The sequence below is a fragment of the Protopterus annectens genome, chromosome 4.part0 (assembly GCF_019279795.1).
Source record: "Protopterus annectens isolate FY-2018-M chromosome 4.part0, PAN1.0, whole genome shotgun sequence".
NCBI classification, from domain to species: domain Eukaryota; kingdom Metazoa; phylum Chordata; order Ceratodontiformes; family Protopteridae; genus Protopterus; species Protopterus annectens.
Genome location: NC_056733.1, coordinates 1,156,504,042 through 1,156,521,093, shown reverse-complemented (window position 1 = coordinate 1,156,521,093; position 17,052 = coordinate 1,156,504,042). Strand labels below are relative to the sequence as shown.

Here is a 17,052-nt window from a genome sequence, read left to right as displayed (position 1 = left end):
TGGATGTTTTAGATGATGCAAATTTAACAGTTTTACGTTGTAAGCACTGGAGTTAGAAGTTGGTAACAAGGCCAGTTAAGGTCAAGGCAGTAAATGAGGATGTTTCAGTCAAAACTATTGCAGTACGTGCTTTTTAACTTAATGGACCAAAGTGGTCAGTCACGCCTACACTGTGTCATATTTGAGCTTTGCACAAATGACAGTAAAACGAAACATCCACCCCTTGCCAATGCCAAAACCCACTTTTAAATAAGTGTGGGGGTGTACAGGGTTTACAACTGGAGTATTACTACACAGGCCCCGCCTTCTAACGTATGGGATTTGTCTGATAGGGGAGTGAATTTGGGTGTCGCTGATTGGCCGGGCCCCTTGACAACACCTGCTTTACTCCTTCATTCAAGTGACACACTAGGAGAGCTTTTTGAGTATTTGAGGCGCCTTCCCTTGCAGAGACAGAATCATTCTGATTTTGGACGGACTGGTAAGGACTTCTAAGGGAAGAGGCAGCATTAAACAAATAAACACTCGTAACTGCTTGCTGGCATAGAAGTGCCACAGCGGCCACCAACCTGTGCTACCCACAGCCACCAGTGTCCAGACACTAGTGTCCCATCTAATCATTATGGCTTCAGAATTGCCGCTGAAGATGCTGACTGTTCAAATGCTGCTGATGATGATGATTCCTGCAATTCCAGTTTTAAGAGGGGAGGCCACAGATCTACCAGAAAACCCACACGATACAGACAGCCTCCCCTCCCAGCAGAATGGACGCCACGTCCTACAGAAAGCAGGTAGGGTTGCATCAGTACTTCGGAACAAGTAGTTCTCATCTATGCCTTTTTGCACACGAAGTATTAAATGCACAATTGAAAATTAACCGGTTACTTGTGCGTATATAGGTGAGACAGAAAACCAGTTTGGTTTTACAGTGGGCAGCATCCAACACGCTCAGATGGGATGAAATCTGCATTGTAGATCAAAATTCATTCGTTGCACTATCCTTAACCATTTCGCTTTGCAGAGTAGTGTGTGTTTAACTGTGCTTGCACGTCCCTCAACTGCTTCAAGTTAGGCATAGCGCTTTGAATCTTGTAGTCATATAGCCTTGTTCCTCTGAGATTTACGGATTTTCTTGATAAAGTTAGGCACATTTAAAAGTACACAAATTATTGAGTAACTAAAAGTAAGCCTATACAAAGAGTCCTTGTCATTAGCAATATGGGCTACCGTATCTGATTTATTGGATTCTGAAAAAAATAAGAGAGTTCCTCTTTCTGACCCTCTGCTGTGTTTTTGAAGGTCACTGCTATATTCTTAATGTTCACAGTTTGTTGTGTGTGTGTTGGTGTGTCTGTGAGTGAAATAGGGTGGCTTAGCTGATAAGTTAGCTCCTGTTCAGAAAATAGCAAAATAATTGCAAGACACGGGGTGAATAAATTGGCACATGTAATAGGTCATCTGAAAAATATTGGGGACATATCAAATCCCTTCTAATTTTGTGGTGATAAGCATGGTGCCATTTTCAGACACTGTGCCACATAACTACATTCTTTCCCCGCTCTTTCACTTGGACTGCCGAAGCTCAAACTTTCCAGGGTCTCATGACTATTACCTCCGTTATAAAATATAAGAGGTCATTTGTAGTTGCTTGGGTAGGTTCTTCGTTCTCCCACTTCAATTTTGCGGTGTGCAGAATGGGTGCTGGACCTGTGAACCCCCAGATTACTATTCCACACTGACGCTTGTCTAGCAGTTGTCCGGTGCAGAAGAGCAAAGGGACCGTGATTTGGCGGTAGTCCAGAATATTGCGCAGACTGTAGCTGTGATGACCAGTTACTCTGCGGGGGGGGGGGGTTGCATATTCAGTTCACGTTACCATTGTTTATCTAAATGTAACAACAGTAGTAACAAAGCATTAGAGCAGGACCAATAACCTAGCCAGTATTCCGCGTTCTTGAACTGTGTGAATAAATGTTCAAAGTACCTGCCACAGCTTCTCTACATGTCAAATTGCAGTTCCCCTGATTTGGCTAGTGCGGCATTTGGCGAATAATTTTTGTTTAATAACTTAGGTCGCCCTGGAATACTAAAGCATCGCTAGTTTATTTAGTGTTTGTTCAGGAAGGGACCATCCGTATTTGCAGTAGCAAGCCATAATTTGCTACGCGTCTGTGTGAGACATGTGTGATTAAGCCAAAGAGGTACCAAAAGCTTCAGCCAAGTGTTAACGTGAGCACCAGTGAACACATGTGAAGTATTATGTGTACGTGTGGGTCTATTTATTTGATGGGGCATGGGGGGAGGGAGAGTACGATCGTAGCTCTCAAATTCTCCGGCCAGGAATCAGGACAAAGTCAATAGTTTTGTTAGGGGGTGGGGAGCAACAAGCGCCCAACAACCGGTCGGGGACACTTAAATATTACTCTAACTCGCTCCAAATAACACAAAACATATTTATCTTCACCATGCATTTTCTGAATAATAACAGTTATGCAACTCAAATGCCTGGCAAGTGGCATTATTGACTGTAATTCTCAATGAGCTACCATAAAATCAGTAATTTTACAAGGGATAAGGTAGAAATACGAGGCAAAAGCAGTGACAGTTGAGCGGTATGGCTACGATGTTGCAGTTTGAAAAAGCATATTTGTTAGTAAGTAGAAAGCACATACTAAACGAATACTTTTGCTAACCGGTTCCCTCTACGGGGACTGACATACGTAGCTCGTGTTAAGTATAATTTTATTTTCTGAGAGTGTGTATTTAATGGACTCGTGGCAGGCAGTACTGCTTGTGAGTACCTCTATGCCCAATCCACCAATTACTTCCTCAGAAGCCGCACAGTGTTCTTCTAATCCGGACGTCAGTTTGTTTCCATGCTACAGATGTACCACGTGCACTTGTAAGGTCGTGTCCCTTCCATCGCTTTCAATCTTCCGTCATTTTCAGGGACGTAACGTTCCTCATTTGGGGTCAAAACTTGGCCCTAGTTGTGAAAAAAAATCAAGATTTTGTGGCAAAACGCTAATAGGCGATACTTACTTAATTAAGGTCAATAAAGAGTGCCAGGCATTAGAGCTGCAGACTTATTTTTCAGAAAGTATGTCTTTACAAATCCTTTAATTTTATCAATGTTCTAAGTGAACAGTTTCAGTATTTAAAAAGTGAATTTTAAATGAAGTGTTATGCCCCCATCCTCTTCAAGCTTATCCAAATACTGTAAAATCTTAGTGCCCTTCACTATTGGTTTACTAGGGAGAGTGTCATTATGAAGCAGGCCATCTTTCCATTTTGTTAGCAAGACACAATAGCTCCTGATCTATTTTAACTTGTCTTCAGGAAGTCATGCTTTATTGCTGAAAGAGCAGTAACAGTACTGAAGGAGTGGTACAGATAATCTATCAGAATAAATAGTAATGCTGCCCTCACATTAACTCAGTATCTATTACTTTAAATCCAGTAGCAGTTAAAACCATAGCTGTCAACATTTTACATTCAGAATTACGGTCATAGTTAAACAATCAATTAATAATCAAAGTATATTTTATTTTCTGAGTGTATTATAGGTATTTAATGGACTCATGGCAGGCAGTAGTGTTTGTGAGTACATCCATGCCCAGTCCACCAAATGCTTCCTCATAATAGTTTCATCCATAATTAGGAAAAAGGGCCTCAAATGAGAAACACTTCCTAAATACGGATTAAATTGATGAAAAAGAAGTAGGCAAAGGCCATGATTATTTGCATGCACTGACTGGAATCTACTACCTTTTCTCCAAAAATTTCCAGTTTTAGGAGGGACGGTGAAAAATCCTCAGTCAAAATTTGGGATATTTGACAAGTATGGAAAACTCTGCACACAGCAAAACAATAACTTAAGAGCCTAACAGCTTATTAGTCAGATATTTCCGGACTTCTTAAAGAATCAGCGTATTAGTGTCAAATTAATTTGTAGAGGTTTCTCTCCAAGATATAGGACATTTTTTTAATATATAGGCCATGTTTTAATAACAATTCTTTACACACACACACTAACACTCACACAGTGTTTCATAACTTCTTTTCCACTTGGAGAATATCTATATACATCAGAGAATGTTGTCTCAGGTTTACGGGGGAAAAATACAAGAATTTCTCTTTTTTATCTGCAAAATATACATTGTGATACTGTTATACCCAACATACTTTTCTGTTTTTTTTAAAAAAAGTAATATTGGCAAAATCACTTGTATCAAACGTCCATAATTTCTTTAACACTATTAGTGTTGGTGGCCCATTCTGACATTTTTTTGGCAAGTCTATATTTTTTCTGTGCTGCAACTGAGAACTTATATATAACGTGTTATGAGGCATAGGCTTATGATACAAGATACCTCTTTCTAATGGACTTTACAGTGTTTCAGCTTTCTTGTCAGCTGTTATCCACCACATACCATGTTTTAGCCAGTGATGTATTATGATACAAAGTTCATTTTCCTCTGGATCAGCAAGCAGAGCTTCACACAATGTTCCTCATCTACTATAAATATTACTGCATGAAGTAAAACACTAGAAATGGAGAGTATCCAGCTTGCAGTTCCCTTTATCTTTAGCCTGTTTTCATTGGTACTGACAGACTGGTTCACACAAGTGGCTTCAGAATTCCAGCACAATTTTCTCCTTTTATGCTTTGAACCTGTTGGCTACAGCCTTCAGTGGCCAATCTCTCTCTTTGTACTGCTTGCCTGTACAGTAATGGTGCTCTTTAAAAAAGATGTACATGTTATTCAATTGAAGCAACAGCTGCAGCACTTCTGTTTCTACAAGCACATCAGCATATTGCATAATGTATGCATGTGTAACAATAAACAATGCTCAAGGCTTTGCAAAAGCCCTGATGTATTTTGTTTACTTTATGCCTATGTGTAAGTGTACAGTACCCTTTATAAATGTAATTAGTTTAGTTTACCATGACTTGCCCTTTTATGACACTGCTGTTAGGAGATAATTAGAAATGAGCAGTGGTCTTAATCAACTTATTTATCATTCCAGCCCTTATTTGTTTTTTCCCAAATTATTTGTAGATGGACAATATGTCAGTGAACTTACTTGACATAATTTGTTACCACTATTATGAAGTACATCACTGCCAGTTATTTATTATCAAACAATTTCTTTCAGATGTAGCCATCTGCCGTAAATACCACAGTAATTTTGTTTCACACCCGGATTTATTGACATCATTACTTCCTAGTATGCAGAGTACTATTAAACACTTCAGTTCCATTTGATATACTTCTCATTGTTCATTCAAGGTGCTTTTTTCATTTGTACAGTGGGCCCTTTTTAATTTTCATTAATTTATTTAATTACTATGCAAGTGCACAATGTAATTAATCTGTTTTCAGTCATGGTCCGGAAGCGTTTTATAAGGTTATGAAGAGCTGCATGATTAAATGTTGACATACTGCAAGCCTTAGCAGAATAATTGGCTATTAAAAAGAAAAGTAAAACAGCACTGGTGAAAGGCAAAGCTTTCTGTGTATAGCCATGTAAATGGAGACAGACTCCAATGTCCCACCTCTCAAAGTAAGACAATAATGCATCTCAGGGTAAATTAGGTTTAGCTTGGAAAATGCAGCAATTTCTTTTTTTCAGCAGACTGGATATTCAAAGATGATATTTTACTCAGTCAATACTAGTATTGTCTTAATGTGTCATGTAATGTATAGCTGTATGACTCACACTTGTAGTGCATGGAGAGTTTGAAGAGAACAAAAAATCCCCTGCCTATTCAACAGAAATTGCCTTGGAACCTTTAAAGTGTTTTAGAAATAATGTTATAGCAATTTGAAACAAGAATCTCATGGAATTTGGAATTACACCTTTGCACACTGCACTCTTATTGGCACACAAAGCAGATTTTTGTCTTCTACTTTATTTTAAAATATGACCCCCTTCATTTTTCAAAGAACCACAAGTGGTAGAATATGACTATGGAAATGGAAAGAACATATTCTTGTTGTAGCCACACAACACAACATGTGATGCATAGTTCTACACAGGCTATCATATTTCTTTGCAAACTGCAGGTACAGGGGACTCAACTCCTTGTTAAGAATACATTACCAAGAAGATATTGCATGCAACATGCCTTCATTTCACCTTGACAATAAAATGTTATATTACTGGAACTAGACCTCAAGTACATGATTTCATGGCTAAAAAAAAAATAACTTTATTTTTCTTACTCACAGTACTTTCTTTCTGTATGCAAAATCCTTAGTGTAGCACTTCCCACTGCATCGTTTTGAGGGTGTGGCTAATATTTCTTATTGCATCATTCTCAAGGTGTAGCCATAATGTAAATAAAAAGGAGAGGACAGAAAACAAGAAACAAAGAAATACTAGAAATCCAAAATAACTTCTTATTTTGTGGAATTAAGGGTAACTTCATCAATGTTGTAGATGTAAATTGATATACACTGCTATGTAAACGTATTTGGTGAGATGTCATATGCCCTTTAACACCCATTGAGGAAATACCCAAAAGCAACACAGGATCTCAGATTGCTTCATCCACAGTTTTTTATGTTTGCTATAATTTATGTGTATAAAAATCTACATTAAGAAAGAATTATAGTTAATCAGGCAATGAATAACAGGATGTGAAAGATATTTCCGTTGTAAGTGAACTAATATTTACTGTTAACAAACTACAGAATCTATGCAAAATAAACTAATGCCTTTCTGCTTTTCCCAGTTAGGTGTCGCCACAGCGGAACTCCGGTCCGCTAATGATTGGCAGTGGATTTTTTACGGTGCTGAGTTTACAGAATCTATGCAAAATAACTAAGATAAATGAGATATGTAGGTGAAAGCTGACTGACTTATGTTTAAATGAAATTTATGCAAAATTTGTAATCCGGATAAATAGAACTACTAGAATCATTAAATACTGAAATTAATAGAGCAAAGGTCTACAGAAATGGAGTTTGGTGAAAATAAACTGATTAACTATGATTAACTGCATCTTAGTTGAGACCTGGATAATCACAATTAAAATATTTAACACTGCCTTTAATCACATTATCAAATGATTGCTACAAAAACAATGTCACACACTCTAAAACAATATTTTTTTTATAGGGAGGCTAGTCCTGCTGCATGTGCACATGCATATACACGGTGTGGGAGCTCTAGGCAGAAGCTGGCTTGTTTTTAAGTAAAATACAATCAAAATTTATAATCCGAATAAATTGTAACAGAAACACTGAAATTATTAAATACTGACTTTACTAGCACAAATGATTTTACAAACGAATTTTGGTGAAAAATGAGTAGATTCGCTAAGATTTATTGTAGCTTAGTTAGCCAAAATATGAGTAATCATAACTAAATCATCTAGCAGTACCTTTAGTCTCATTCTCAAATGCAGACTACAAAAACATTGTCATGCACTCTAAACCAGTCATTTTCCCCATCTGTATAACAACCCTGAAGTTACACAAACTGAAAAAAATAAGGAAAAGGTGTACAACTGACATAAAAAATAAGTTATGTACTTACCATAATGTTCCATGTGAGTTGTTTATCTCGCCTTTATTCTCACTGATGGGTTCGGAGCCGATCCTCGGCTCCGACACGGCCGATAGCAAAGCTCAAGGTTTGCCAGTAGCTCGAGACCAAGCCCCTTATCCAACAATGCACTGCTGGAATTACCTCAGATCTTGTTTGCTGTGAGTAACAGTATATGCATATATATATATATATATCTATATATATATATCTATATATATATATATATATATATATATATATATATATATATATACACACACACACACACACACACACATATATATATATATATATATATATATATATACACACACACACACACACACACACACACACATATATATATATATATATATATATATATATATATATATATATATATATACATACATATACATACCCTTTTATATATTTCTACCAAGAACACTTCCCGAAGGGGAAGAAGAAATATTGAATAACCAGGATGGTATTAGCCTCTAAGTCAACAGTCAACCAGGAGGAGGAAGGAGGGGGGGACGTGAGAATAAAGGCGAGATAAACAACTCACATGGAACGTTATGGTAAGTACATAACTTTTTATGTGAAGTTGTTAAATCTCGCTGTTTATTCTCACTGATGGGTAGCGTCCCTAGCACCTTCAATCTTGGGTGGCTCATGGAAGTATGTTCTTCAGTACCGTGGAACCAAAGGAAGACCTGTCCCTTGAAGCCTTATCTACTTTGTAATGCGTGATAAAGGTATGAGGCTTAGACCACGTGGCTGCAGCGCAAATATTGTCAAGGGGCAATTTAGCTTGAAAAGCAGAAGACGTAGAGACGGCTCTGTTAGAATGAGCCTTAGGTTTGTGTGTTAATGGCATGCTCGCATGTTCATAAACAAAGGATATACAATCGGATAACCATTTAGATAAGGTTGTTTTAGCCACTGAATTGCCTTTTCTTGCTTCTGAGAAGGGTACAAAAAGTTGGTCTGATTTTCTAATATCCTTAGTTCTGTCAAGATAAAATCTGAGCTGTCTGTGAACATCAAGTTTGTGCAGCATGTATTCCAATTTGTTAGAGTGGTTGGGAAAAAAGACTAGCAGCTCAATGACCTGATTGATATTTGACTCAGAACAGACTTTAGGTAAAAATGAGGGGTTTGTTCTGAGAGATACTCTATCAGGATGGAAAATCATGTAGGGTGGTCTGATAGATAATGCTTGAAGTTCTGACACTCTGCGGGCAGAAGTAATGGCCACAAGAAATATTGTTTTCCAGGATATAAATCTGAGATCACAAAAAGATGCTGGTTCAGAAGGAGGAAGAATAATTTGAGACAGCATAAGGTTTAAATTCCAGGGAGAATAGGGAATTTTGATTGGAGGTCTCATATGAAGAACGCCTTTAAGAAAAGTTTTAGATAATTTATGGCCCATAACATTTGAGCTACCAAACCCAAGGTGAAAATATGAGATGGCAGCTAACTGAACTCGAACTGTTGCAGCTGCTGCCCCTTCCTTAAAAATTTTTGTCAAAAATTCTAAAATAGAAGATAGCGGAGCTCGGAAAGGGTCAATGTTCTGCGTGTTGGCCCAAATTGAGAACCTTTTCCATTTACTGCCATATAATTTCCTGGTAGATGGCTTGTGAGAAGACAAGAGAATTTGTCTTGTATCTTCTGAAATTGAATGAAGCCTGGCAATTAGGGGAAGTGGATTAGCCAAGCAGTCAGTTTCAGGGACTGCAGTGAAGGATGAAGGTCCCCTGACGGATTCGTCAGAAGGTCCGGAACTGGGTCCAGGATCCATGGATCTTCCAACAGATGATGGTGGAGAAACGGATACCAAATCTGTCGAGGCCAGTAGGAGGCTATGAGTATAACAGTCCTTCCCAGCGATTTTGCTTTCTGTAAAAATCTGGGTATCAATGGGAAGGGTGGAAATGCATTAAGGAGACCCGGGGGCCAATCGTGTAAAAGTGCATCTCTCGGGGGATGACCAGGAGGTGGTATTAGGGCAAAGTAGCTTCTGCATTTTGAATTTATGTGGCTGGCAAAAAGGTCGCAGCAAGGCTGGCCCCATTTGTGGAAAATCAACTCTGCAACCTGTTGTTTGAGAGACCACTCGTGAGGGAACAATATTGCCCTGCTCAGCTTGTCCGCTATCACGCTGGATTTCCCTGGGATGTGGGTTGCTAACAGAAAATGCTGGGACGACACAGCCCATTGCCAGACTCTGAGGGCTTCTCGACAAAGGGGGTAAGACTTGGTTCCGCCTTGGTTGTTCAAGTACCAGACTACTGACATGTTGTCCGTCTGAATTGCAATAGTTCCTAGAGGGAGAGAGTCCTGAAAGTACTGCAACGCCAGAAGCACCGCTCTCAGCTCTAGAACATTGATGTGCAGATGTGATTCTTGATCTGTCCATGTGCCTTGGGGAGTCTTTCCCTGAAAATGCCCCCCCCAACCCTATCAGGGAAGCGTCCGTGGTCACAGTGGCTACTGAGTGGAGGAACAAAGGGTCTTCCGATTGTGACATGAAGAGACGTCAACCACCACCAAAGGTCTCTCCTGCAAGAAGCCGTGATGAGAATCATGTGGTGCATTGGTAGTTTCTGGTAAGACCACTGAGCGAAGAGGAGCCATTGAAGAATTCGCATATGCATCCTTGCGAGTGGTATAGCCAGGATTGCTGCCGCCATCAAACCTAGCACCTTCAATACCTCTGCTGCTGTAGCTTTGATCTTTGACACCAGTGAGCTGACATTTTGGCGGAGAAGAGAGACTCTTTCGACAGGGAGACTTAGAGTGGTAGTTGAGGTATCTAACTCTGCTCCTATAAAAACGGTATGCTGCGATGGCGATAAGGCAGACTTTTCGAAGTTGATTGTAATGCCTAATTGATGGCAGAGTGTATTGTGTTGCCTGAGTCAATTGATGCCTGGTGACAGCGGTGAGGAGCCAGTCATCTAGGTATGGAAACACCTGGATTCCTAGACGTCTCAGGTGAGCCGTGACCACTGCCATGCATTTGGTGAACACTCTGGGGGCTGTAGTGAGACCAAAGGGCAGGGCTCGAAACTGGTAATGATTGGCTCCCAGCCAGAAGCGCAGATGATCTCTGGAGCGTCTGTTCATCTTTATGTGATAGTACGTGTCCTTGAGATCTATGGAGCACATCCAATCGCCTTTCCCTAGGAAGGGAAGAATGGACTGAAGTGTGACCATTCGGAACTTCTCTTTCTTTACGAACTGGATGAGTCTGCTGAGGTCCAAGATAGGTCTCCAGTCCCCTGTTTTCTTTGGTACCAAAAAGAACCTTGAGTAAGTTCCGAATCCAACTTGGTCTGCTGGGACTGGTTGGATGACTCTTTTTCCTAGCAATCTGTGGACCTCTATGATTCCTTGTTCCCTGAGATTGGGTGGAACATCTGTGATTCTCTTTACAGGAATGGGAGGGGAAGAGAATGGTATGAAATATCCTCTGGAAATGATGCTTTGTACCCAAGTATCTGATGTTATGTTTAGCCAGGCTTCTGGGTACAAAGACCAGTGACCCCCGACTGCCTCCAGAGCCGAACAGGGGCGCTGGTAGGGTTGACCGGAGAACTGATCCATGTCACCCTGTTGCTGCGGATCCCCTCTGCGGCGGCGTCTTCCATTATAACCCCCTCCTCTGCCTCTAGAAGGGGTTTCTCCACGTGTGTCCTGAAAGGCTCCCTGTGCTTTTCAGAACCACATTTTCCCTCCCCTAGGGCCCTTGGGGTAGGGCCAAGTAGGGGTCAAAAAACGGACTCCAACGGCAGATAAGGTCTTGCCTTCCTGCTCACACCTGGTTAAAGTTTCCTTCACTTTGGGCCCAAACAGTGATGAGCCATCGAATGGGGTATTAATAAAGGAAGACTTAAAGGGTTCCGCAAAGGAAAAGAGATGCATCCAGGCTTGTCTTCGAAGAACAATGCCCGAACTAGCGGCTCTACTCGAACCATCAGCTGCATAGGATATGAGACGCATGGACGAATTTACCACTGAGTTTAGGGTAGTGAGCTGGGCGTTGACTTTGTCGGCCACCCCTGCAGCTACCGTACCCTGGAGAGTATTTCCTAGTTCTTTCAGGAGATCTCACTGTAATCTCGTAAAGTGGGTTAAGTAGTTCAGTGATCGCAGAGAAAAAGTCGCTGAACTAAACATGCGCTTCCCATATCTACCCATGACCCTAGAATCTCTGTTAGGGGGATGGATAGAGGTGGATGTCTCAGATACTTCCTTTTTGGTGGTTGCAGCTACCACCATGGCATCAACAGGCACTCCCTTTGTCAAAAATGGCTTGTCCACTGGGGCAGACATGAATTTATTGGGCTTACGAGGAACAGGTTCCATGGCCTCCAGTGACTCCCATGCCTTACGAGAAATCAGTTCCATGAGCTCGTCGTAAGGCGGAGACACCCAAGAAGTGGAAGGTTGAGACCCAAAAGCCTTCAAGAGCACGGACTCATCCTCAGTAGGGGTCTTGGACTGCCAATCGCCCCTCCGACTAAGGTTCTCTAGTATCTCAGCAAAGGAGATATCCTCAGAGGGGGATCGAGAGGACCCTTCTGACTCAACTAAGTCCGTGTCAGATGTCAAAGACTCCTGTGGGGAGTCTTAAGTGCCTCCTCTTGCACAGTCTCTTCCTGGGCACCTCCTCAGTGGGGGGATCTAGGGAGGTCTCAGAAGAGTAGAGGATGCCCTGTGGGGGTACTTGAGGCTCGGGGTCTCTAAGCTTAGAGGGACCGGTAGATGAAGAAGCAGACACAGGAGCTTGAGGGGAGAGGGAAAGCTGAACCGATGCTGACGTTGTCTTTGGAGACAAAACTCTCCTCATAGCATCGAAGGCACCATGGCTCCGACGAGAAGGAGTGGTCGGACCCGAGAGTACCGTCCGATCCTCCCGCACCGAAACCCTGGGCTCCGAGCCCGAGGTAGGAGCTGAGCTCATCCGAGCCGAAGCCCCGAGAGGAAGAGTCAGCACCGACAAATCTGTTCGACTGTCCTCCCCGGACCCGACCGGAGAGCATCAGCTCCTAGAGTCCTCGGTTGGCGCCGAGGACATCCGAGTAGATGGAGCCGATAACACCGGTGCGGGTATCGGCTCCAAGGGTTCGACAACCATCAGTTCAGTTTCCTTCAGCTCCGAGGGTCCAGTATGGCTCAGAGGAGGAGTAGACAAATCCGGTTCCATGGTCATCGGCACCGACAAGCTGGTCGGGGCCGACAACAATTTGGCAAGTCCTGGTGCCTGTAAAAGCTTCTGCACTAGCCGATCCATGTCCGAATCTGAAAGGTTGACTGAGGATTTAGCTGAATGCACCAAAGGTGCTGACTGGAGCAGAGGGGAAGAAGGAACTTCAGAGACCTGCTCCAAAACCGAGAGCTGGCTCCGAATCAAAGGTACACTCGGTTCCGAGGTCTGTGGAACCGATGACCCTCCTTCTGAACTTTTTGCCTTTTTTGTCACTTTGTCTGAAGATCTGGATTTTGAGGATTTGGAGGACGTGCTAGTACCCTCATGGCTACTCAAAACCTCAGAAAAAGATTGCTGTAGAAATCCCCTGTCTATTAGCTTCCTCCTTCTCTCCAAGAGAACTCTTGAAGAAAAAGAATGGCAAATGCTGCAAGTGTCTTGGAGGTGTTTAGCCCCCAGACAGTAAACACATTGAATGTGCCCATCAGTGACGGACATTTTCTGCCCACAATCTGGGCATTTTTTGAATCCCGATTTAGGATGGGATTTCTCCTTTTCATCTGACACAGTTAATAACAAACAGTAAACTGAAAAGAGTAAGACAGAAAAGTCCTTACTCACTTGTAAAGATCCACAAAACTACTAAGCCCAAACCAGGCACTAACTATAATGGTATAATTACAGATTACAAATATAGGGCTAAGAGGCCCACAGAGAAGAACCCTGACTATTAGAGAGACTAATAAGAGTAAATAGGGCTAAAGGCCCACGCAAACCAAGAAGCCAACACGGCACTAACTATTTAAACTGTTTAAAACTGCATAAACTATAGATTATATTAATAAACAACCTGATATTAACACACAACTATTTTGGTAACAAAAAGTAAAGGTTTTTTTATAAACTTGTTATTTTTCCCACAAATGGTCCGAGCTAGCTGGATCACCGAGATCTCTCTTGCCGCGGCAAACTAGATCTGAGGTAATTCCAGCAGTGCATTGTGGGATAAGGGGCTTGGTCTCGAGCTACTGGCAAACCTTGAGCTTTGCTATCGGCCGTGTCGGAGCCGAGGATCAGCGCCGAACTCATCAGTGAGAGTAAACGGCAAGATTTAACAACTTCATATCTCATCTTCTTTTCCATTAACTCCCATGACCCAGAACAAAAACACAGCATCTGCAACAAACCGAGTTCTGGTGGGCTAAATCACTGACAAAATAAACATACACTTGATCACTATGATGTTTTGTGTTGCAGTATCAAGATTCTTCCACTATGAGTGGATGAACGCTAATTCCTCAAGCATCAACTCCCCAAATGTCAACCCACCAAAAAAAAAAAAAAATTCCCCAAAACACTGTTTACAGTATTTTTTTTTTTTTGCAGGGGGTATGCTCCTTATCCCCCAATTAATACAATCAGCTCCTTGGTCACACCGCAAAGGGGAAGGGGGCAGACAAACAGAAATGGCACTTAGATTTCCTGACAGTCCTTTTCATTGTAAATGCAGGCATTGTCTGGGAATCCAATCTTAGGGAGCTGAGGCTCAGGAAATCTTCATTCATTGAACAGCAGTGTGGCATAACAAATCACACAATCAAACACATTAATCCCAAACAAATATCTATCAAAAATTAGTGGAAATATTTAGCTAGTGGGGAATGAAGGGGGATAAAAATAGAAAAAAAAAGTTATTTGGTAAATTGTATGACACAAGTTGTGATGCATAAAAGGTATGTTTTGTATTCATTAAAGGAGTAGTAAACTTGTATGTCAAGATGGTATTAGAGAAAAATAATGCAGAGTACGCTGCTCTCAACAACTCATTGTAAATGTTTAAGATGCATTTTTAAACATTCTAAATTCAGCAGCTTCTGTATTCAAACATTTCTGGAAAGCAATGTTAAACAGAATATGTCATAATCTTAAGAAAATGAGCAAACGCATTTCATGCAAGTGACATTTTTCATGGTGGATGGATTCCATTAATCAGTCCTTAGGCAATCCTTTCCATCTTCCTCTTCTGTGGTGACAACCACCATGGACCTGTTTGCCCTAGGATGCGGTATTGCAATGGGATGATAGTTCAGTGTGTCTGGACAATATGGCAGTTTTCACTGAATATTAGTACACTGGAGATGAGAATGGTCCTTCTAACCATTCAGTATTTCCAGGACTCATTCACAGAGGGAGCTCAAACCATGCAAATGGACAATATGGCAGTTGTATGCTATATTAGTACGCAGAGGGGAATCCAATCCTACCTCATGTGCTGAGGAGCTTTTAGAATGTGTGACTAGGCCGTGTCCAGCAATTGTTTTCTAGTTGCAGTCTATATCAATGGGCAGTCCATTTACAGGTTCATAGGCAAGTATTAGGCTAGCTGCCCTTGTGGTCCATTTTAAACCTAGCCAGTTTCCCTTTCAAATGTGATAATCAAACCCTGTACCTTGTATCTGTTAAGTAAACACCTTAACAATTATACTAACCCGAACCCTATGACGGACAAGCTAAGCAGGTGACTGCTAATACCCAATGAGTTGTCCTTAAGGTTCTTGGCGAGAAAGAAAATCTTCAGAAAAGACGGGGAACTTTGCTGTGATCTTTTAGTTTTTCTAACCTGCGCAAAGTGCAGAAATTTCTCCTCATTTATTCCTTTGCCGGTGAGACCCCCAATGGATACTCTAGCCTCCAGCTGGCCAACTGGACTCCTTTAAAGTTATCGACTGTATTCACTGAGGATGAAATTCATACAGAATGCAAACTTTTCAAAGGTAAAGTCATCCTCATAGTTCCCCATTTGTCTCTGCAGATCTGTTACCCTCCTCTTTTGCCTCATTTTTGTGGGAATTCCCAGTTTTTGAGACCGACAAGAATGAGTTGTCCCATTCATCATCTAAATCTCCCACAGACATTTACTCTCTGTGGTTCTCTGCTGGGTTTCTTCACCTTGAATAGTTGTTTGTAACTCCATCATTTCAGGTAGATTTATTAACATACTGTCCTCTCCCCAGAAGCCCATCATGAAGAAGACTTATAGGGACAAATAGGCACTTTTTGTGTGTGGGCTTACATCTAAGGGTCTTTTTTTTTGCTGCTATCTCTGTAGTACTTAACTGTTCAGCAAATATTTTTGAATCTAGATTGTAGTTTGAGTTCTGCAACTAAGGTTCCTTCAGTTGCAATTTCCATCTTTCACCAGATAACAACAGTGTTTTTCTTAGTAGCCGTGAAAGTCTCCAGAGGCTTTTAAAGGAGTCTTTATTATTGTGACTCGTCCTTTGCGATTTGGCACCTCCTTGGGACTGGTATTTTGTTAATTAAAATCTGATGTAAGTGATCTTTGAGTTATATCACATGATTAAAATAAATTATTCAGAAAACAGTTTTCTTGGTAGCTATTACTTCAGCCAGAAGAATTTCAGAACTGCCAACACTTACTGTTGAACTGCCTTAATGGCAAAGTTTGAGTTTATCTTAGGACAAGTCCTTCATTTATGCTTAAGGTTGTGAATGGATCTAACTTAAACTAGTATATCCATCTGTGAGCTTTCATTGTAGTTTACTCTGACCATTGGTTAAGTACTTACTGTGTTTTTGTCCATCACTGTCTGAGTGAGATACTCTGTAGATAAAAAAAACAGGTCCTTATGGAAAGACATATTTTTGTCTCCATTTCTTCCAATTCTGTTGGACAGTAAGTATCTAAAATTACTCTTCCATTTTGGTATCTAGTTACATTACGTTTTGTTATGTTAAACATAATAATCCTTTACTTGAGTTTGTTAAAGATCATTCTTCTGGGGCTATAGCTGCTTCTACTTATTAACCACAGGAGAAAACTAAACCCCCTATACCTTACTCTTACTCCTCTTCTGCTGCTGTTCTCCTTTCCTTTCTGCCCTTTATCTTCACCATTTATATATTTCTGTTATCCCCTGTTTACCCTGCCCTCTCACCTTACCTCCGTCCTTGTTCAAGTATTCTTTCTCTGTTAACTAATTAATGTCTGTGTTATTAAAAATAATGTCCACTATGTACATTTGTATAAATGCATGTATTCCCATTGATTGTTCAATGATGCATATTGTTGTCATGCTTTTTTTTGTTGATTTTGTACTTTTATTTGTGGAGATTTTTTTTCCTGAGAACTCTGCTAAAAAGAGGCATCTGCCCAGTTTACCAATGGAAGTAAATAATGGGGAAAATTGGAAGGCATGTATATTAACGGGAATAAGAATTGATGAAACAAGTAAATGTAAGTACCTTGTAGAATCAAAGAGTATATG

General features: G+C 40.8%; 1 protein-coding gene across 1 annotated transcript in view; it reads left to right on the top strand.

Annotated features, from left to right (window-relative positions):
* Positions 1-424: 424 nt before the first annotated feature.
* Positions 425-17,052, top strand: part of STC2 (stanniocalcin 2) — a 430,822-nt gene continuing 414,194 nt past the window's right edge. Inside the window, exon 1 of the mRNA XM_044069121.1 lies at positions 425-791. Coding sequence (XP_043925056.1) covers positions 623-791 — 169 coding nt within the window. The 5' untranslated portion in view covers positions 425-622. The remainder of the gene's footprint in view (positions 792-17,052) is intronic.